The sequence below is a fragment of the Mobula hypostoma genome, chromosome 17, assembly GCF_963921235.1.
Source record: "Mobula hypostoma chromosome 17, sMobHyp1.1, whole genome shotgun sequence".
Classification (NCBI taxonomy): Eukaryota; Metazoa; Chordata; class Chondrichthyes; order Myliobatiformes; family Myliobatidae; genus Mobula; species Mobula hypostoma.
In genome coordinates, this window is record NC_086113.1 from 64,029,711 (window position 1) to 64,052,199 (window position 22,489).

General features: G+C 41.6%; 1 protein-coding gene and 1 long non-coding RNA gene across 8 annotated transcripts in view; one reads left to right on the top strand and one right to left on the bottom strand.

The window, feature by feature from the left end:
* Positions 1–22,489, top strand: part of fars2 (phenylalanyl-tRNA synthetase 2, mitochondrial) — a 434,754-nt gene that overhangs the window by 143,691 nt on the left and 268,574 nt on the right. For all 7 annotated transcript variants that reach the window (XM_063070032.1, XM_063070031.1, XM_063070030.1 and 4 more), the window contains one exon: positions 19,891–20,022. In XM_063070032.1, coding sequence (XP_062926102.1) covers positions 19,891–20,022 — 132 coding nt within the window. The remainder of the gene's footprint in view (positions 1–19,890; positions 20,023–22,489) is intronic.
* Positions 7,884–20,742, bottom strand: LOC134358090 (uncharacterized). Its single transcript, XR_010020803.1, has 3 exons — positions 20,604–20,742; positions 11,956–12,056; positions 7,884–8,020 (listed from the first exon to the last, which is right to left on the bottom strand). It is a non-coding gene; the product is annotated as an uncharacterized LOC134358090 (long non-coding RNA).

Below are 22,489 nucleotides of genomic sequence, written 5' to 3' on the forward strand. Positions count from 1 at the left end.
TCTTCTGTATTACATATTGTATTGAACTGCTGCTGCTAAATTAACAAATTCCATGTTATATGCTGGTGATAATAAACCTGATTCTGATTCTGATAATAAGCTTACTTTGAACTTTGTCAGTCTTTTGTCTGTTTCTGAATAGTTTTTCATAATTTTTGTTGCATTTCTTTTTTTTGCCTGTGACTGCATGGAAGAAAGTGAATCTCATGGTAATATTTGGTAGCTTGTATGTACATTGATAATAAATTTACTTTGAACTGATGCTATTCGGCAGGAATTGGGGAGCATAAATTTGGAACAGATGTTATTCTGGGAAATGCACAATGGAAACGTGGAGCTTGTTTAGGGAGTACTTGCTTGGGGTCGGTTAGGTTTGTTCCATTGAAGCAGGGAAGGGATGGTAAGATGAAGAAACCATTGTTGACAAGAGATGTGCGGTGTCTAGTCTAGTCAAGACTCACGTGCCTGGAGTCAGAGGAGGTAGGGGAATGAAATCTTTGCTTCAGTATTCAGCAGTGAGAAGGACCTTGACATATATGAGGACAGTGTTGAACAGGCTCATGAGTTTGAACATTTTGACATTAAGAAAAGGGATCTGCTGAAACTTCTGGGAAAAAATATGATGGATAAGTCCCTGGAGCCAGGTGTGATTATCCTAGGTTTCTATGGGAAGTGAAGGAAAAAAATTGTACATTTGGCAATGATCTTTGCATCCCACAGGAGTGGTCCCATAAAATAAGAGTTCAAGAAATGAATAATGGATAACCCTGGGAATTAATCAGTGGTGGGCAAATTATCGGCAAAGATTTTTAGAGACAGGATTTACAAGCACTTGGAGAAGCATTGGCTGATGAGGGATATTCAACATAGCTTTGTAAAAGGTAGATCATGCTTCATGAGCCTGAATGAATTCTTTGAGGAAGGAACAAAACAAATTGATAAAGGCAGAGCAGTGGATGTGGTGTATATAGATTTTTGTAATGCATTTGAAAGGTGGTTCATGGTAGGCTTATTCAGAAAGTGAGGAGGCATGGGATCCTGGGAAACTTGGCTGTGTTGATTCAGAATTGACTTGTCCACAGAGGCAGAGGGTGGTAAGAAATGGTACATTCTGCCTGGAAGTAGGTGCCCAGTGGTGTCCTGCAGCTATCTGTTCTGGGATCCCTGCTCTTTGTGATTTTTAGAAATAACTTGTTTGAAGAAGTGGAAGGGTGGGTTTGTAAGTTTGCAGATGACACAAATGTTGGTGGTATTGTGAATAGTGTGGAAGGTTGTCATAGATTACAATAGGACAATGATAGGATGATGAGCTGGTCTGAGATGTAGCAGATGGAGTTTGATCCTGAACAGTGTGTGAAGTGTTACACTTTGGAAGGTTGAACTTAAGGTAGAATACAGTATGAATAGCAACATTTTTAGCACTGTAGAGGAACAGGGGGACATTGAAGGTCCATGTCCATAAATCCCTCAGTGCCATGTAAATTGATAGGGTGGTTAATAAAGGCATTGGTATAGTGGCCTTCATTAGTTGGGGGTTGTGTTCAAGATCTGCGAAGTAATGTTGTAGCTTTACAGAACTCTAGTTAGACCACACTTGGAATATTGTGTTCAGTTCTGTTTGCCCCATTATGGGAAGAATACAGAAGTTTTTGAGACAGTGCAGAGAAGATTTACCAGGTTGTTGCTTGGATTAGAGAACATGTTTAATGAGGAAAGATTGAGGCCAGGGCTTTTCTCTTTGCATCAGAGGAGGATGATAAGAGGCATCTCTATCTCATACCTGTAAGGGGGATGTCAGATTTTTTTTTTATGGAGAGTGGTGAATGCTTAGAACACCGAGGGTGGTGGTAGAGGTAGAAACAATAGGGACATGAAAGAGACTTTTAGGCACATTGATGAAAGAAGAGCGGAGGGCTAGGTGGGAGGGAAAAGGTAGATTGATTTTAGAATAGGTTAAAAGGTTGGCACAACATCGTGGGCCAAAGGTCCTCTACTATGCTGTACTCTTTTATGTTCTATGTTGTTGAGATTAGGGATTGCATGCTTGGGCTGCTGACCAGATCATGGTACCATTGGACATCTTTTATTATTTTCCTAATTAATTTTAGCCAAGCAGAATTGTATTGAAAATGTAACCTGCCAGGACCATGAAGTATTTACATTACCACAGTAAAATTATTTGATCTTTTGGCATAAACCGTTAGAGACAAGTTGTGCCATCTTACATCTGCAATAGAGGGAGATTAGCAGTTACTTGAAAACAAACCAAAACCACTGAGACTGAATATGGGGGTTGACACTGTATGATACGCTTCTAAAAATAACTAAATTCCAAGTCAAAAAGTAGGTTTAACCCTTTATTAAACAAGCAAAGGCAGATGATGTTATAGCAATAGAACTAACAAAACTAAAATTAGCGATATAACGAAATAGAAATAATTAGCATTCCAGTTAGTGAAGTTAGTAGTACTAAGCAGTATAAGTAGAGTAGAGCTACTAGGACTTGATGTTTCAATCCCTATGGTAAGTTGGCACCCTCGATGTTGGGAGTGGGCTTGGAGTGGTGACAAGGAGGGAGGGTAGGTATGTCATTGAGGTCATCAGGTGGGCATTTGACGTTTCGTTGATAAGACCACAACGTCTCCAGAGGTCTCAACGGTGCTACCTGGCCCCCTCAGACACACCCCCCTCAGTTTCATACCCTCCTGTTTTCATTTTGCAGCCTAGTTGTTGTCTTTCCTTTTAATCCAAATCTAATTGCTGCTTTCTTCTGCTGTGTTTGACAAGGACTTGATTGCTTTGTGGAGGGAGTGGCCCCTCACCCCCATCTTCTTCAATAGACTGGTCATAGATGTAGCAACAAATCCCCTGCATCCCACTTCTACAGGGAAAAACTTTGTCTTCCAACCATTCTGGGCAGCTTCAGTTGCCAGTTCAGAGTACTGGGTCTTTTTCCTCTCATAAGCTTCTTCGTCACCATCTTCCCATGGTACTGTCAATTCTGCAACATATGCCAGCTTGGCTATTGTGGACCACAGGACCATGTCTGGCCGGAGTGTTGTAGCTGCAATGTCTGGGGGAAACACAAGCTTTTTTTTCCAAGTCCACGTTCATTTTCCAGTCCCGAGCAATCTGCAGAATGCTTACATCTTTTGATGTTATATGGTACTCTGGAGGTTGGCCTGCTGGTACAAATCGTGTGATGTGGACATTTCCTGCCGATGTTTGTGGGAGAGCGTTTGTGGTGATTCACCTCTGTTCCAAGATTGATGCCAACTATCTGAGAACTTGGTTATGCCGCCAAGTGTACCACCCCTGGTTGAGGCTCGTGATGCATCCTGTTAAAATGTGCCTTAGTGATCCAGGTGCTTGACAAAGGGAGTAAGCGGGGTCCTCTCCCCACCACTAGTTCAGGTTCTGAGGTGTGGGTAGGAGGTCATAAGTGGCTCTGATGACAAAACTTAGCCGAGATCCCTTCATCTCCCAGATGTCACGCCAGCTAAGTTTCCTCTTTTCCAGGCTCTCTCAATTAGTCCAGTGACCCTGCTTGTCCATTGAGACGGCCCTGGCGTGTCGCTCTGCCTCCTCCTGTCTTCTCAACTCCTCCACCACGAGTCGTCTCTTCTGCACTGATGTTGCCTTGTGCCATTGAGAAGCCTTTGGGACAAGCCCAAGCCCGGCTCTCCCATGTTGGACTTATAATGTCCAACAACATTCCAATTAAGAATCATCAAAAAACTATCAACCTCTAGCTCTAACCAGACTAAACTGATCTAAGACAAAGTGTGAATACATAATTATTATCATTAGCCTCTGGCACACCCCAACACACGTGAAAAATTATCTATATAAATACGCAACACAAAATACAATACGGACAAAAATAGATACATGACCCCTACATCCCAGCCATTAATTATTACACTATAATATTACTAATACATACTACTAAAAATAGGAGACATAAAATCTTCAAGATTAAACTCATGCAAATGTCCTCTTTCTTTCTCCTTCCAGTCAAGTCATGTAACAGTCATCTTGGCCAAAGGTCATCTTGGCACTTAGCCCAGTATGGAATGATCTTTCCCACCACTCTGTCAAGTCAGTAAGTCTTAAAACCATAAGATATGGGAGTAGAATGAGGCCATTTTGTCCATTGAGTCTGCTCTGCCATTTCATCATGGCTGATCCAATTTTTCCCTCAGCCCCAATCCCCTGCCTTCTCCCTATATCCCTTCATGCCCTGACCAATCAAGAATCTAGTTCCACATATTCACCACTCTGGCTAAAGAAATTCCTCTTCATCTCTGTTCTAAAAGGATACCTCTCTATTCTGATGCAGTGCCTTCAGGTCTTAGACTCTCCCACCACAGGAAACATCTTCTCCACATCCATTCTATCAAGGCTTTTCAACATTCAATAGGTTTCAATGAGGTCACTCCTCATTATTCTGAATTCTAGTGAATACAGTCCCAGAACCATCAAATGCTCTTTATATGCCAAGCCATTCTACCCTGAAGTAATTTTTGTAAACTTCCTTTGAACACTCACCAGTTTTAGTACATTCTTTCTAAGGTAAGGAGCCCAAAACTGCTCGCAATACTTCCAAGTGAGGCCTCACAAGTGTTTTATAACGTTTCAGCATTAAATCCTTGCTTTTATATGAATGCTGACATTGCATTTGCCTTCCTCATCACAGACTCAGCCTGCAAATAAACCTTTTGGGAATCCTGCACAAGGACTCTCAAGTCCCTACATACCTCAATTTTTTTGTATTTTCTCTCCATTTAGAAAATAGACTACCCTTTTATTTCTTCTACCAAAGTGCATGACCAAACACGTAGTAGTAGTAGTAGTCATAGTAGTACTTTATTGATCCTGGGGGAAATTGGTTTTCGTTGCAGTTGCATATTAATAATTAAATTGTAATAAAACCATCAATAATTAAATAGTAATATGTAAATTATGCCAGTAAATTATGAAATAAGTCCAGGACCAGCCTATTGGCTCAGGGTGTCTGACCCTCGAAGGGAGGAGTTGTAAAATTTCATGGCCACAGGCAGGAATGACTTCTTATGACGCTCTGTGTTGCATCTCGGTGGAATGAGTCTCTGGCTGAATGTACTCCTCTGCCCAACCAGTACATTACGTAGTGGATGGGAGACATTGACCAAGATGGCATGCAACTTGGACAGCATCCTCCTTTCAGACACCACCGTGAGAGAGTCCCGTTCCATCCCCACAACATCACTGGCCTTACGAATGAGTTTGTTGATCCTGTTGGTGTCTGTTACCCTCAGCCTGCTGCCCCAGCACGCAACAGCAAACATGATCGCACTGGCCACCACAGACTCGTAGAACATCCGTCAGCATCGTCCAGCAGATGTTAAAGGACCTCAGTCTCCTCAGGAAATAGAGACGGCTCTGACCCTTCTTGTAGACAGCCTCAGTGTTCTTTGACTGTCTGGACACTATATTCCATTTGCCACTTTGCTTCTTCTAATCTGTGTAAGTTCTTCTGTAGACTCTGTACTTCCGCAAAACTACCTGTTCTTCACCTATCTTCATAAAGCTTCTGGAGCTGTACCTCCTCAAATCTCTGCTTCCTGTAGAAGACAGATCTTGATTATAGGCCTATCCAGATAGTTGGTCTTGGCCTTGGTCTTGGTTCACACCTGCCTCACAAATCTTCTCTGTATGGAAAGACTTGAATGACTCTTCCCATGATCCATGAATTTTGAGGTGCTGTGTTGTCAACTATAAGCACTATGTCTCCAGGGAGGTAATTGTGCTTTGTACCTGACCATTTAGATTAGATTATGAGAACACTCAGTCCTCTTTAATTGTCATTTAGAAATGCATACATGCATTAAGAAATGACACAATGTTTCTCCAGAGTGATATCACTGAAAACAGGACAAACCAAAGACTAACACTGACAGAACCACATAATTATAACATATAGTTACAACAGTGCAAAGCAATGCCATAATTTGATGAAGAACAAACCATGGGCACGGTAAATAAAGTCTCAAAAGTCCCCGAGTCGATTGACTCCTGAGTCCCCGGTAGCAGGCGGCAAAAGGGAGAAACTCCCTGCCATAAACCTCCAGGCACTGTCAACTTGCCGATGCCTTGGAAGCAGCCGACTACAGCCGACACTGAGTCCATCCGTCTGAAAACTTCGAGCTTCCGACCGGCCTCTCCGATGCAGCCTCCCGAGCACCATCCTCTGCTGAGCACCATCGACCTCGCCCCGGCCGCTGAAAGACGCAAAGCCGAGAATTTCGGGGCCTTCTGCTCCGGAAATTCCAGTTACCACACAGTAGCAGCAGCAGCAGCGAAGCGGGTATTTCAGAAGTTTTCCAGATGTTCCTTCGTACTCTCACGTCCGTCTCCATCAAATCAGAATTGTGCATGGTCCCCCACTTGACAGATTACAGACATCACCACCGAAGTGGCCGCGCGCGCTGCTGTCGCGTCGCCATCTTCTCCTCCTCCTCATTTCTGTCATTTCTGCAGCCATGGTAAATACTCATTGCTTCCAAAACAAGTTTGGCATGTATTAGACTTGCTTCTATCTACAAGAAGCATAAATGACTTCCTTTTGGAACTCGTGGTGGTGAGGTTTCCAGAAGGTTTCCTTCCCTTTCTTCCATGGTCTTCTACACTCTCTTGTCAGATTTCCCCTGTTCCAGCCCTTTATCTCTTTAACCAATCAACTTCTCAGCTCTACTTCACCCTCGCTTACTCTCCCAGTTTCACCTATCAAATACCACTTTGAACTTCTTTCTCCCTTCCCCCCACCTTCTTACACTTGACTTCTCATCTTTTATTTGCAGTCCTGATGAAGCGTCTTAGCTCGAAACGTTGACTGTTTACTCTTCTCTACGTATGCTGCCTGAGTTCCTCCAGCATTTTGTGTGCGTTGCTCTGGATTTCCAGCACCTGCAGGTTTTCTTGAGTTTGAGATGGTTAAGTGTTAGTGCTTCCCAAATCATTGGTATCGGAGGATGCGGTAATAATTGGGTGACCATTGATAATAGCCTTTACTTCATAAAGCACTGTGTGGAAACTTTTTTTTCAAGATTTTGTACCTTCGTGGTGAAATTCAGGACTTTTCGTACTGATCTGATCAATCCCTCCCATGTTCCTCCATGATGCAAACCAGCCACGGAGTTAAAAATCCACTTAATTCCTTTTTGAAGAAGGACAGCACTGATTACTGATTCATGGATAATTCCACTTCTCAATGGCTTCTTACAGCTCATGCTAAGCTCCATTAGTGTTTGTCGCATTATCAGAGTGCAGTTCACGAACCTCTGTCAAAGTACGTTAACAAAGGAATTTGTGTCTGAAGAAGCTGCCAATTCAATGTGAACAGCTCGTATAGCTAGACAGGTAATGACCCACACCTCTTCACTGTACTCCTCCTGCTCTTCACCTTAAAAGGTCCAAATTAATCCACTCCAACACTGTAAACTGAGATTCATATGGAGGAACATACATCAAAGTTACTGGTGAACGCAGCAGGCCAAGCAGCATCTATAGGAAGAGGCGCAGTCGACGTTTCAGGCTGAGACCCTTCATCAGGACTAACTGAAGGAAGAGTGAGTAAGGGATTTGAAAGCTGGAGGGGGAGGGGGAGATGCAAAATGATAGGAGAAGACAGGAGGGGGAGGGATAGAGCCGAGAGCTGGACAGGTGATAGGCAAAAGGGGATACGAGAGGATCATGGGACAGGAGGTCCGGGAAGAAAGACAAGGCGGGGGGGGGGTGACCCAGAGGATGGGCAAGAGGTATATTCAGAGGGACAGAGTCCTGACGAAGGGTCTCGGCCTGAAACGTCGACTGCGCCTCTTCCTATAGATGCTGCTTGGCCTGCTGCGTTCACCAGCAACTTTGATGTATGTTGCTTGAATTTCCAGCATCTGCAGAATTCCTGTTGTTTGCATTCATATGGAGGAACCCTGTCCAGAGGTAGATCTGCTATGTGTTGGCATCCTGGAGCTGTGTGCACCTGTCAACAAAAAACACACTTAGACAGGGTTCTTGTTATAGCTGTACTAATGCCAGGAATCCAGTACTTTTGACGTAACCTGGATAACGTGGTTATGGCCACTATAGAAACCATAGAAACTACAGCACAGAAACAGGCCTTTTGGCCCTTCTTGGCTGTGCCGAACCATTTTCTGCCTAGTCCCACTGTCCTGCACCTGGACCATATCCCTCCATACACCTCCCATCCATGTATCTGTCCAATTTATTCTTAAATGTTAAAAAAGAACCCGCATTTACCACCTCGTCTGGCAGCTCATTCCATACTCCCACCACTCTCTGTGTGAAGAAGCCCCCCCTAATGTTCCCTTTAAACTTCCCCCCCCACCCTAAACCCATGTCCTCTGGTTTTTTTCTCCCCTTGCCTCAGTGGAAAAAGCCTGCTTGCATTCACTCTATCTATACCCATCATAATTTTATATACCTCTGTCAAATCTCCCCTCATTCTTCTACGCTCCAGGGAATAAAGTCCCAACCTATTCAACCTTTCTCTGTAACTGAGTTTCTCAAGTCCCGGCAACAACCTTGTAAACCTTCTCTGCACTCTTTCAACCTTATTTATATCCTTCCTGTAATTTGGTGACCAAAACTGAACACAATACTCCAGATTCGGCCTCACCAATGCCTTATACAACCTCATCATAACATTCCAGCTCTTATACTCAATACTTTGATTAATAAAGGCCAATGTACCAAAAGCTCTCTTTACGACCCTATCTACCTGTGATGCCACTTTTAGGGAATTTTGTATCTGTATTCCCAGATCCCTCTGTTCCACTGCACTCCTCAGTGCCTTACCATTGGTTTGTCCTTCCAACGTGCAATACCTCACACTTGTCAGTATTAAACTCCATCTGCCATTTTTTAGCCCATTTTTCCAGCTGGTCCAAGTCCCTCTGCAGGCTCTGAAAACCTTCCTCACTGTCTACTACACCTCCAATCTTTGTATCATCAGCAAACTTGCTGATCCAATTTACCACATTATCATCCAGATCATTGATATAGATGACAAATAACAATGGACCCAGCACTGATCCCTGTGGCACACCACTAGTCACAGACCTCCACTCAGAGAAGCAATTCTCTACCACCACTCTCTGGCTTCTTCCATCGAGCCAATGTCTAATCCAATTTACCACCTCTCCATGTATACCTAGCGACTGAATTTTCCTAACTAACCTCCCATGCGTGACCTTGTCAAAGGCCTTACTGAAGTCCATGTAGACAATATCCACTGCCTTCCCTTCATCCACTTTCCTGGTAACCTCCTCGAAAAACTCCAGTAGATTGGTCAAACATGACCTACCACGCACAAAGCCATGTTGACTCTCCCTAATAAGTCCCAGTCTATCCAAATGCTTGTAGATTCTGTCTCTTAGTACTCCCTCCAATAACTTACCTACTACCGACGTTAAACTTACTGGCCTATAATTTCCCGGATTACTTTTCGATCCTTTTTTAAACAACGGAACAACATGAGCCACTCTCCAATCCTCCGGCACCTTACCTGTAGACAGCGACATTTTAAATATTTCAGCCAGCGCCCCTGCAATTTCAACACTAGTCTCCTTCAAGGTCCGAGGGAACACCCTGTCAGGTCCCGGGGATTTATCCACTTTAATTTTCCTCAAGACAGCAAGGACATCCTCCTTTTCGATCTGTACAGTTTCCATGATCTCACTACTTGTTTCCCTTAATTCCATAGACTTCATGCCAGTTTCCTTAGTAAACACAGACGCAAAAAACCTATTTAAGATCTCCCCCATTTCCTTTGGTTCCGCACATAGCCGACCACTCTGATCTTCAAGAGGACCAATTTTATCCCTTACAATCCTTTTGCTCTTAATATACCTGTGAAAGCTCTTTGGATTATCCTTCAGTTTGACTGCCAAGGCAACCTCATGTCTTCTTTTAGCCCTCCTGATTTCTTTCTTAAGTACTTACTTGCACTTCTTATACTCCTCAAGCACCTTATTTACTCCCTGCTTCCTATACACGTCATACAACTCCCTCTTCTTCTTTATCAGAGTTGCAATATCCCTTGAGAACCAAGGTTCCTTATTCCTATTCACCTTGCCTTTAATCCTGACAGGAACATACAAATTCTGCACTCTCAAAATTTCTGCTTTGAAGGCTTCCCACCTACCGATCACATCCCTGCCAGAGAACAACCTGTCCTAATCCACGCTTTTTAGATCCTTCCTCATTTCTTCAAATTTGGCCTTCTTCCAATTAAGAACCTCAACCCTAGGACCAGATCTATCCTTGTCCATGATCAAGTTGAAACTAATGGTGTTATGATCACTGGAACCAAAGTGCTCCCCTACACAGACTTCTGTCACTTGTCCTCCCCTTGGAAATAGCGTACCCGAGGTACTGTATGGTTTGCCTTCCTATTTGAGCCTTGTGTGGACTGATTTTAAACCCCTTGTCTCACAGTATCTCTAAAACACTAGCCATCACCCCTAAATTATCTGCTTCATATTCAGAAGCAATTAGCAGATCTACATGTTGTGACCTTCTGAAAAATGGCTGGGCTATTGTGGAATCACTGTGGGAGTCTGGTCCATGCATACTGTTGTCCACATATACTGTGCAGGGCAAATCAGAATTGTGACTCAGGTGCTTAAAGTCCCTAAAATTCATTAGCGATATCCAGGACTGGAAAACTTTCTTCTGGAAACAGGCCATTCCAGATTGTTGCAGGGCTTGCCTTAATGGGATGCAATCTTGGTGTAGTCTTATTAAGGGCTGTATAGTCTATTGCTAACTGTTATGATTCATCGGGCTTCCTTACTAGCCATATAAGTGAATTAGTAATTGACAGTCTCTCTTAGTATCCCTTGGGTGTTTTAATTCCTTCGCTATACTCTGAACAGCTGTCAATATATCAGTTTGTATAGAATACTGCTTATGGGGTTTTTTGCAGGACCCCTTTATTTTAACTGGGTTTATATATACTTGACCAGCTGGGAACTGCTGACAAGGTAACCCGTAGACACCATCCTGGCTCCAGTCCCTGATGATTGGGGCCGCTGTAGCTATGCTAGCCAGGTTGTGTATTCTATTGGTTGTACGTGTTCTCTGCCCCTGGCTTGTGCATATTATTTCTCCCTTTCCTGAATCTTTAATAACTCCTGCTTTCCTTAGTATGTTTATGCCAATGATAGTACCCTCATTATTTGGACAAACCCAGAAAACTGCACCCCTCCAATTTTGAGTATCTGCCACTCACTTCTTCCTGTATTCACTGGTTTCTCTCCTACACCTGTAATATAAATAGCCTGTTGGTTGTTGGCAAAAGTATGCCTGTTATCAATACTGATGCCCCTGTGTCCACTAACATTGTATTGCCAATCCCCTGGCAATGCTGTTGTGTACATCTGTGGGTCAACAGCACTGGCAATGTTGACCCACAGCTCTTTTCCTGGAAGCAGTCTTCACCAGCACTGTGATCTCATTGGCAGTCAGTTTGGACAGACTTGGCACTGATGGGGTGAGAGTTTGTGTGTCTACTGTGACTTTCACCTGTTCCCCCCCCCCCTTTTTTTTGAATACTCCCTCCAACCGTATCCTGATAGGCCACAACTGTAGCATATCAACTCCTTTACCGTTTTATGGCTGGTCCGGCAGTCTTTTGCTAGGTGCCATGGTCGCTGGCACACAAAGCATACCCACTATGATGTCACAGCAGCTGCATTCACTTGGCTACTTTACGGTTTTTCTTGCACTTTCTTTGGTCTATCTCAGTGGCTCACAAAAGTATTGTGGAGTAAAACGCAAACACAGACCCTTTTATCTGCCAGTTTAGCGCTCTGTTATGTTCGATATCTAGCGATCCTATAGCCACCAACCCCAACAGCTCCAAATGTGAGTGTTAATTTTAAAAATACTCACCCACTTAGACTGCTGACATCGCTGTCCACATGATGGGTTGCAAGAAGGTATCCCACTTCTGACACCAAATGTCCTTGGGTGAATGAAGTCACCGGAGAGATCTACTGGTAGACATGAAGCAGCTTCTTTATTTGACAAAATGAGATACAGCAGGCATCATATTGAGACCCCTGTCATAGAAACATAGAAATCTACAGCACATTACAGGCCCTTCGGCCTACAATGTTGTGCCGACCATGTTACCTACTCCAGAAGCTGTCTAGAATTTCCTTCAGTGGAAGAAGCTCTGCTTGACCCAACATTGCATGACATTTTATATGCTAAAGAGCAAAAGAAAATTCAGGATAATTCAAACAAATCCATATTCATAATGCTTCCTTTGAACTACGTGTAACAGTTTGAAATGCCTGGATCTTCTCACCATCTCATCCAAAATAAGTGTTAATTACTGTCGTACCATGTAATGGGATGTTGATAGGATTCATGCATATGTAGACAGTTAATTAAATGCCTGTCTCCTGGTTTGACTGGTCTGCATATTACTGTTCTGAGCTGCATTTTACATTTAATCTTTAATGCGTATTCAGATCTGGAGATTGGTTGCTGATGTCAATATCCACTGTATGTCCTAACCCCAGACGCGCCCTAACAAGAGGGGAGGTGCTTGGCCAAACAGGTTGATGGTTAATTTGCAAAGTGCACTATTGAATTGTTGCAATGAATAACTGATGTAATCTCCATTGCTGCATTTCAGCTTGGAAAGAATATATCAACTTGCATATCTGTATTATGAAATATTTTTTTAATTTGCTTCACTTTCTGGATAACATTGGTGCTTATTATAACTATAAGCAATTGAGCAACACTGCTCAAAATGCTAGAGGAACTCAGCAATTCAGGCTGCATCGGAGGAACTCAGCAATTCAGGCTGCATCGGAGGAACTCAGCAATTCAGGCTGCATCGGAGGAACTCAGCAAATAACCCCCCCTCACCTGGTCTCACCTATCATCTGTCAGCTAGTACTCCTTCCCCTGCCCCACCACCTCATTTAGGCTTCTGCCCCTGATCCAGCCTTGATGAAGGGTCTCAGCCAAAAACGTCAACTATTTATTTGCTTCCTTAGGTGCTACCTGACTTGCTGAGCTCCTCCAGCATTTTATGTGAATGGCAGTTATTCACCATTTTTTGGTCCTTCACAAGGTCTCCCTGTGGCTACCCTTTCAATTCAACTTTCCACTTCTATTTGGATATATCTTTCCATGGCCTCCTTTACCCACGGTGAGGCCAAAGTCAGTTTGAAGGAAAAGCACTTCTTATTCCGTCTGGGTAGTTTTCAACCTGATGACATGAATAACACACGCAGAATGCTGGAAGAACTCAGCAGGCCAGGTTTAGGGTTGAAACCTTGACTCTATTTTTTTCCATAGATGCATCCTGGCTTGCTCAGTTCCTCCAGAATTCTGTGTGTGTTGCTTGGATTTCCAGCATCTATAGATTTTATCTTGTTTGTGATGACATGAATATCAATGTTTCCAATTTCTGGTTATTTCTCTCCATTCTCTTTTTTCCATTGCCCTTCTCTTTTTTCAATTCTCCATTTTAGTTACCTTCTCACTACTACTCTCACTTCACTCTAGTTTCCCAACTCCTTCCCTTTCCTCCATGGTCCACTGTCGTCTCGTATTGGATTCCTTCTTCTGCCGTCCTTTACCTCTTCCTCCTATCACCTTCCAGCTTCTTACTTCATCTTTCAACCCCCACCCACCTTCCTCCTCACCTGGTCTCACCCTTCACCTGCCAGCTTGGACTCCCACCCACCTTCCTATTCGTTCTTCTGCCGCTTCCTTTCCAGTCCTGATTGAAGGGTCTTGGCCCAAAACATCAACTGAATATCTCCTGCATAGATGCTGCCTGACTTGCTCAGTTCCTCCAGTATTTTGTATGTGTTGCTCCGGATTTCCAGCATTTGCAGAATCTCTTCTGTTTATTTTGCAATTTAAACGTTGGCACAGATAGTTTGGAACTCCGTGTTGGGAAGGGAGAGGAGAGCTGATTTCACTTGCTCACCCACAAATGTTTATTCCTTTCTCCATGGCAACAAGACAGTGAACTGATCCAGCTGCTCTGCATTTTTGCCCTGCTGATGTGATGAGCTGGAACTAAGGCTTGAGCCTAATCTGACTGCTGTGGGAGTGGACCTGGAGACTCTGTCCGTTACAGAATGCTGTTGGCTTGCTTCTGTTGTTTGCATGATTAGTGTTTTTTTTTCTCTGTGCAGTGGGTTTTGGTCCTTTTTTAAAAATTGGGTTATTCAGATTTCTTGTTTTGTGGCTGCCTGTAAGCAGACAAATCTCAAGGTGTATAATTTATACATACTTTGATCATAAAGATTCTTTGAATCTTTTGAATCTTTGAAACTCTAATTGCTCTTGAATTGAGTGGCTTGCTCGGTTCAAAGGGTGCTCAAGAGACAGCCTTATTGATGTCTCTGTTGACTTATAAGGCTTGGCAAGGTAAACAGTGTAGATTTCCTTCACTTTTGTGAGTCTGCAAGGCTCTTATAACAATCCAGTAGCTTTATGATTGTAATTACTAATTCCAGATTATTAAGTGAATTTAAATTCTACAGCTGCCATGATGGGATCTGTAATTATAATTATCTGGATAGACAGGGTTTGATTAGGAACAGTCAACATGGATTTGTGCATGGAAGGTCATGTTTGACAAATCTTATTGAATTTTTTGATGAGGTTACTAGGAAAGTTGACGAGGGTAAAAGCAGTGGATGTTGTCTATATGGACTTCAGTAAGGCCTTTGACAAGGTTCCACACGGAAGGTTAGTTAGGAAGGTTCAATCGTTAGGCATTAATATCGAAGTAGTAAAATGGATTCAGCAGTGGCTGGATGGGAGACGCCATAGAGCAGTGGTGGATAACTGTGTGTCAGATTGGAGGACGGTGTGCTAGTGGTGTGCCTCAGGGATCTGTACTGGGTCCAGTGTTGTTTGTCATATATGTTAATGATCTGGATGATGGGGTGGTAAATTGGATTAATAAGTATGCAGATGATACTAAGATAGGTGGAGTTGTGGATAATGAAGTAGGTTTTCAAAGCTTGCAGAGAGATTTAGACCACTCAGAAGAGTGGGCTGAAAGATGGTAGATGGAGTTTAATGCTGATAAATGTGAGGTGCTACATTTTGGTAAGACTAATCAAAATAAGACATACATGGTAAATGGTAGGGCATTGAAGAATGCTGTAGGACAGAGAGATCTAGGAATAATGGTGCATAGTTCCCTGAAGGTGGAATCTCATGTGGATAGGGTGGTGAAGAAAGCTTTTGTTATACTGGCCTTTATAAATCAGAGCATTGAGTATAGGAGTTGGGATGTAATGTTGAAATAGTATAAGGCATTGGTGAGGCCAAATTTGGAGTATTGTGTACAGTTCTGGTCAACAAATTATAGGAAAGATGTCAATAAAATTGAGAGAGTACAGAGGAGATTTACTAAAATGTTACCTGGGTTTCATTTCCTAAGTTACAGAGAAAGGTTGAACAAGTTAGGTCTTTATTCTTTGGAGCGTAGAAGGTTGAGGGGGGACTTGATAGAGGTGTTTAAAATTATGAGGGGGATAGAGAGAGTTGACGTGGATAGTCTTTTTCAATTGAGAGTGGGCGAGATTCAAACAAGAGGACATGAGTTGAGAGTTAAAGGGCAAAAGTTTAGGGGTAACATGAGGGGGAACTTCTTTACTCAGAGAGTGGTATCTGTGTGGAACGAGCTTCCAGTAGAAGTGGTTGAGGCAGGTCCAATGTTGTCATTTAAAGTTAAATTGGATGGATATATGGACAGGAAAGGAATGGAGGGTTATGGGCTGAGTGCAGGTCGGTGGGACTAGGTGAGAGTAAGAGTTCGGCACAGACTAGAAGGGCTGAGATGGCCTGTTTCCATGCTGTAATGGTTATATGGTTAATCCAGGCCTCAGAATTAGTCACCTAGAAATTTAATTACTGTACAAAGTCAAAACCCTTTTGGACATTTGCTTTACTACCAAAACCCAGCATCGTTATTCATTGTTGTGTTTCTTTGATGAACTTGCTATATTTTAGCACTGGATGATCTGCCATATTAGAATTACTGAGGTAACATCTGAAATTTGAGGCTATATTTTATGTGTGAGTAAATTCATGGAAATCTACAGATTTATATTTTCATGAAGTAATGGTAGTTAGGATTTGTCTTTAAAATATCCCTGCAAATTGATTTAATTGTCATTCTGGTCTTGTACTGAGAAGCTTCGTTATTAGAAGTAGTTGTTACTTAGGGATGGAAAATATATTTTGTGGTTACAATGCCATCAAAAGTATTCACTCCCCCCCCCCCCCACTTTAATATGACACACCAAATCATCATTCTGCAGCCAATCGATTTTAGAAGTCACATAATTAGTTAAATGGAGACCTGTTTTTGGAGACCTGTGTGTGATCAAGGTGTTTCAATTGATTGTGGTAAAAATACACTTGTATCTGGAATGTCCAGATGCTGGTGCTTCAGTATCCTGGCAAAAACTACACCATGAGGACCAATGTTCCCTCTAATTTTCAGTAGTCAGTGTGCGCAAAAATCTTATGTTGTGCAAATTTTTTTCCTATGACAAAAGTATGTGCGCTCTGAATGCACACATCGCACAGTTCATGTAGGTTTACAAAATATTTGACATAAAACTGCACAGAATAACAACAAAATAACATACATATTTAAGTCACTCAGTTATCTTTTTCTCTCTCCTGTCTTTGGCATTTACCCGTTCTTTGTAAACTCTATCTAGACTAATAGAACTTCCATCCAATTGATAGCTTTTGATTCTCATTAACATATTGCTTCAAACATGTCTTTCTGAACAATATAGTTGATAGTCTCCAGAAATGCAAATGCATAATCTTTGAATCGCCAGCTGTCTGGGTGTTGAACATACTTTTCCATATGTTCATTAATGTGTTGAACTGAATGTAAAGAGTTATTCATTTTAACAGCTAACAACAGACTGTCGATAAGAACTTTGATCTCCTCTGGGTTTGATCGTTTTCGCTCTTGCTCATCTGCACTCAACTGTAACATGCGTAGCACTCCTGTAATGGGGAATGATGGGTTCTATTGCCTGAGCTTTTGTATACCGTCCAAATGCAGTTTACTTGCCAAATGACGCTTCAAAAAGTCAAGTTTCCAAATATCATCCCACTTCTTTCCACGAGCAAATTCTCCAGCAACTTTCGCATCAGGACAATACAAATAGATAACTCCAATTTCCGAATTATACATAAGTATTTCTCGAAGCTGAACGTTCATGACCTCATAAGCTTTCGCTGTAGCAGTTTCTACTATTTTGTCAAGAACTTTAAACAAATTTGCAGTTCTTTTGCGCTTCACACCCTTTGCTTCTTTTGAATTCGACATAGTGAATCAATATTTTTTTCAATAAAAACTTAGTAAGCTTTCTACAGGATTTGAAACAGATCTTTGTAAACTTTACGATATGAACACTGTCCGCCAAAGATGGCTGCCACTGTGATGCAGCTGTACAAACTGGAAAAGGAAAGGTGAGGTGATGTAAATTAGTGACGTGCATTGTGGTATTTGAAAAACTGACTTACTAGTTAACAGAAACATTTAGCTAAAAGATTATTTTCAATAAATATAACTATTAATTACTACATTATTTTAGGTAACTAGCCTTTTGTGCGCACATTAATTTCCTTTGTGTGCTGGTTGAAAAACGTGTGTGCATGCGCACAGCGTAGAGGGAACATAGATGAGGACAAAAGAAAGTTGCAAACAACTCTGCGAAAAGCTAATTGAAAAGCACAAGTCAGGAGATGATACAAGAAAATTTCTAAGTCACTGAATATCCCTTGGAGTACAGTTAAATCAATCATTAAGAAATGGAAAAAATGTGGCCCAGTTGTAAATCTGCCTAGAGCAAGCAGTCCTCAAAAACTGAGTGACCGTGCAAGAAGGGGGCTAGTGAGAGAGGCCACCAAGAGACCTATGATCACTCTGGAGGGGTTACAAGCTTCAGTGGCTGAGGTGGGAGAGACTGCGCATACAATAACTGTTGCCTGCATGCTTCACCAGTCGCAGCTTTATGGAAGAGTGGCAAAGAGAAAGCCATTGTTGGAAAAAAAACTCACATGAAATCTTGGCTAGAGTTTGCTAGAAGGCATGTGGGAGACTCAGAAGTCAGCTAGAAGAAGGATCTATGGTCTAATGAAGCTAAAATTGAGCTTTTTGTCCATCAGACTTAATGCTATGTTTGGTGTAAGACAAACACTGCACACCATCAAAAATACTCCATACCTACTGTGAAGCATGGTGGTGGCTGCATCATACTGTGCGGATACTTCACTGCAGCAGGCCCTGGAAGGCTTGTGAAGGTAGAGAGTAAAATGAATGTAGCAAAATACAGGGAAATCTTGGAGGAAAACCTGATGCAATCTGCAAGAGATCTACGACTTGGGAGAAGATTGTCTTGCTGGAAAATAAATTCCCCCAAGCATAAAGCCAGAGCTATACAGAAATGGTTTAAAAACAACGAAGTTTAATGTGCTGAAGTGGCCAAGTCATTGTCCAGACCGCAATCCAATTGAGAATTTGTGGCAGGACTTGAAAAGGGCTGTTCACTCAAGATCCCCATGCAATTTGACAGAGCTTGAGCAGTTTTATAAAGAAGAATGGGGAGAAATGGCAATGTCCTGATGTGTAAAGCTGATCAATCAACACAGACTCAAGGCTGTAATTGCTGCCAAAGGTACATTTACTGAATACTGACTTGAAGGGGGTGAATATTTATGCAATCAATTATTTTGTGTTTAGTATTTGTAATTAATTTATATCACTTTGTAGAGATCTGTTTTCACTTTGATATGAAATTCTTTTTCTGTTGATCAGTGTCAAAAAAACAAAATTATATCCACTGTGATTCGAAGTTGTAAAACAATAAAACATGGCAATTTCCAAGGGGGTGAATAGGTTTTATAGGCACTGTATATACTTAATGAGAAAATGAATGAGGGTTTTAAACTGTATGGATTGTAGACATTGATAAATATGTATTCTTTTACTGTGTTTTGCTTTCTGTGCCTCAGTATCCATGGTGCTGAAGTCTTCTGAGTGTGAACACAGTGATAAAATTAAACTCAGAATTTTTTGCTGTGATGTACAAATGAATGAAGTACCTTTTTAAGAAATACAGACAGTAGTTGTGTACCTATGTGCACAGAGCTGTGATTCCACGATGTCTACAGCATGAGTACTGATTAAAAAAAAATGACTTTTATTACCACAGCTTTTTTATCAAGTTTTAAAAAGGAACTGGTAAGTAAATCCAGCAGATTAAGTTTATATTATGATTTACAGCTGTAATTCAAATCAAGACAAAAGCAGCTATAACATACAATTCTACACTCTATTAATATTTTCAGGCTGAAATTACAAATGATTTTTTTCCCTGGAATGAAGATTGATTAATAACTTGCGATTGAGGTTGAATTGAAAATTTTTGAAGTCAATCTGGAATGCCATTTACTTTATCATTTTTGAGAAGTTGCTAAGTATTCTCACTTAAGGTTTAGAATAGTATTACCTGCTTCTTAATGAAATTGCATTGTTTTCTTTGCATGAGAGGTGGTTGTGAGAATTTGACAAGTGATTGATTTCATTTTGGAATGGGCTTGAACTATGCAAAGCACTTTTCATATTGAAGAAAGACATGGCTATTTTATTTTCCATGTTTAAAGATTTATTGCTGCACACAAGACTGCTGTAAGTGGGTTTGTTTGCTATTTATTTCTCTGCAATTCAATAATTGGTGTCATTAGCTGAAGACTATATTTTTTCTAGAATCCCTAATGTCGTTAAATTTGCCTTGGCAACAGGACTGGAAATTAGATGGGTGGATTGCTATTTCCCATTTACACATCCTTCATTTGAAATGGAGATCAAGTTCCAGGAAGAATGGCTGGAAGTCTTGGGTTGTGGAATCATGGAGCAACAACTGGTAAACTCAGGTAAATCAATTGTCTAGAAGAATTGCTATTAAATTTTAGAATTTTCTGAAATTTTCTTTGATTCACTTTGTTATTTTAAGTTTGTATTTTCCTTTTACATTTTAAAATTGTTTGAATGTTTTTATCAATACATCATTTTACCTTGCCGACACATACGTACTGAAAGGCCTTTATTCGCGCTATGCAGCTCTGTGCCCCTATGATACTGGGAGGGCATCTTTGTCTGCCCTCTCAGCAGGACATGGAAGATCTTCTGACCATTCTTTCAAACAAAAAAACAGGCAAATTCCCCCCTGTGTCCTCTGGTCAATATTTATACCCCTTCTAAAATCTCTGTAACAAATTGAGATGCCGTTCAAAGTTTCAAAGGTTTCAAAGGTACATTTAATGTCAGAGAAATGTATATAATATACATCCTGAAATTCTTTTTCTTCACAACCATTCACAAAAACAGAGTGCCCCAAAGAATGAATGACAGTTAAATGTTAGAACCCTAAAGCTCCCCCCAGCTCCCCCTCCCATGCATAAGCAGCAACAAAACAACAACCCCCCCACCAGCAAAAAAAAGCATCAGTACCCACCTCTGAACACTCAAGTGTGCAGTAAAGCATCAATAAAGACATAAACCTGCAGTACCCCAGAGACTACTTGTTCACCCAATAATTCGACGTATCACACAGACTCTCTCTCCCTAATAAGGGAAAAAGAGGTAACCCCGTCTCACAGCGAGAGGGGAGACATAACAAACAACTCGCTGATTTATGATGTTAAAAGTCTGTTCTGTTGCTTTTTCTGACTCTGTGCCCAAAGGACTCTGATCTCTAGGCACTCAGCTAGCAGCCAGCTTGCTGCTTTCGATTTTCTGTGTACTCCCATGACAGACCAGTTTCCTGTGGAGGCACCAACCTTGAGTCCGTCTGCCTTCAGAACTATAAAATTTTGGAACCCTGAAGGCGTGCTAGTCTTCTAGACCGCGTCCTTGGTATGTTAAATAGCGGCCAGTTGTGAGACTCCAAGTGTGAGTCCCATTCCCACAAAGAACTGAAGTCAACATGCAACTCCAGGTCAGGTCTTCAAAAGAACCCTGAAAGGGAAAAAGAGAGATATTAAAGATAGAAATAGAGCTGTTTGCGAAGAGGCAAACAAAGGAGTTGCCATTAGGCACCGTCGTCCTCCTAAGCTCCTGAGTTCAAAGTAAATTTGTTATCAAAGTATGTATATGTCACAATATACAACCGTGAGGGTCATTTTCTTGTGGGTATTCACAGTAAGTACAAGAAACACAATAGAATCAATGGAAGACCACCCTCTTATCACATTATCACAAAGGCAGAGGTTCCAGTATGCTAAGACCCATTAACCACTACTTCTTTCTTCTGTGGGCAAGCCAATTCTGATTCTAAATGGCCAATTCATTCCATAGATCCCATGCATCTTCGTCTTCTGAATGAACTGTCCACGAGGCCTTTGGCATATCCCTTAGTAAAATGATGTAGACAATATTCATTGCTCTACCTTCATCAATCACCTTTGACACTTTCTCAAAATTCAATCAAGTTAGTAATAAGTGACTTGCCCACACAAAACCATGCTGATTGTCTTATTTAGACCATGATTTGCCAAATAGTCATAAACCCTATCCTTAAGAATCCTCTCCAGTATCTTCCATACATCTGACATGAGACTCTCTGTTCTGTAATTTCCAGTATTATCCCCATATCCCTTCTTGAACAAAGGAACAACATTAGCTATTAACCAGTCCTCTGAGAGCTCACAATTGGAAACTATGAATACCTGCACTTTGGTAAAGTGTATAATGGTGTCAGGTCCCCCTATCAGGTCTGCTTGCTTCTATGAGTTAATGGAAAAGCAGATGAAACCCTCCTTTCCTAATTCAACAATGAGTGACAATCTGCAGGATGTAGCAGAGATTAGCTAGCCTAGGATGTTCATGAGGAGAGGAAGCTGATAGCCACTGTGACCCTGACATCTATAGACAAAGGAGTCCAGGCTAATGACAAGTAGCATTTAGAAGTACAGATGCACATCCCTTTATCCGAAATTCTGAAACCCAAGAAGTTTTTTTCACCAACGGTTGATGTCACTCAGGTGTGACGTGGCAGCACTAGGAGAGGCAGCCAGACGTCAGTTGTGGCTCTGCGCTCATATTGGATACATGTGCATTTGCTGTTTGCTAATATTTTGTGTTCACTGTTGACTTTGTGTTTAATTTCACTGTGAAAATGTCAAAAAGAGCTGCAGATACCCCTATGGGTAACAGTGAGAAAAAGAGAAGGAATCTTCTCTATCAATAATGCAGAAAGTGGAGTTATTGCAGAAGCTCGATCGTGGTGTGTCTGTGCGGCGTCTTACTAAAGAAATTGTGTCGGAGCTACCACTGTATATGATTTAAATAAACAGAAAGACAAATTGCTGAAGTTTTATAGTGACAGTGGCATTCTATATT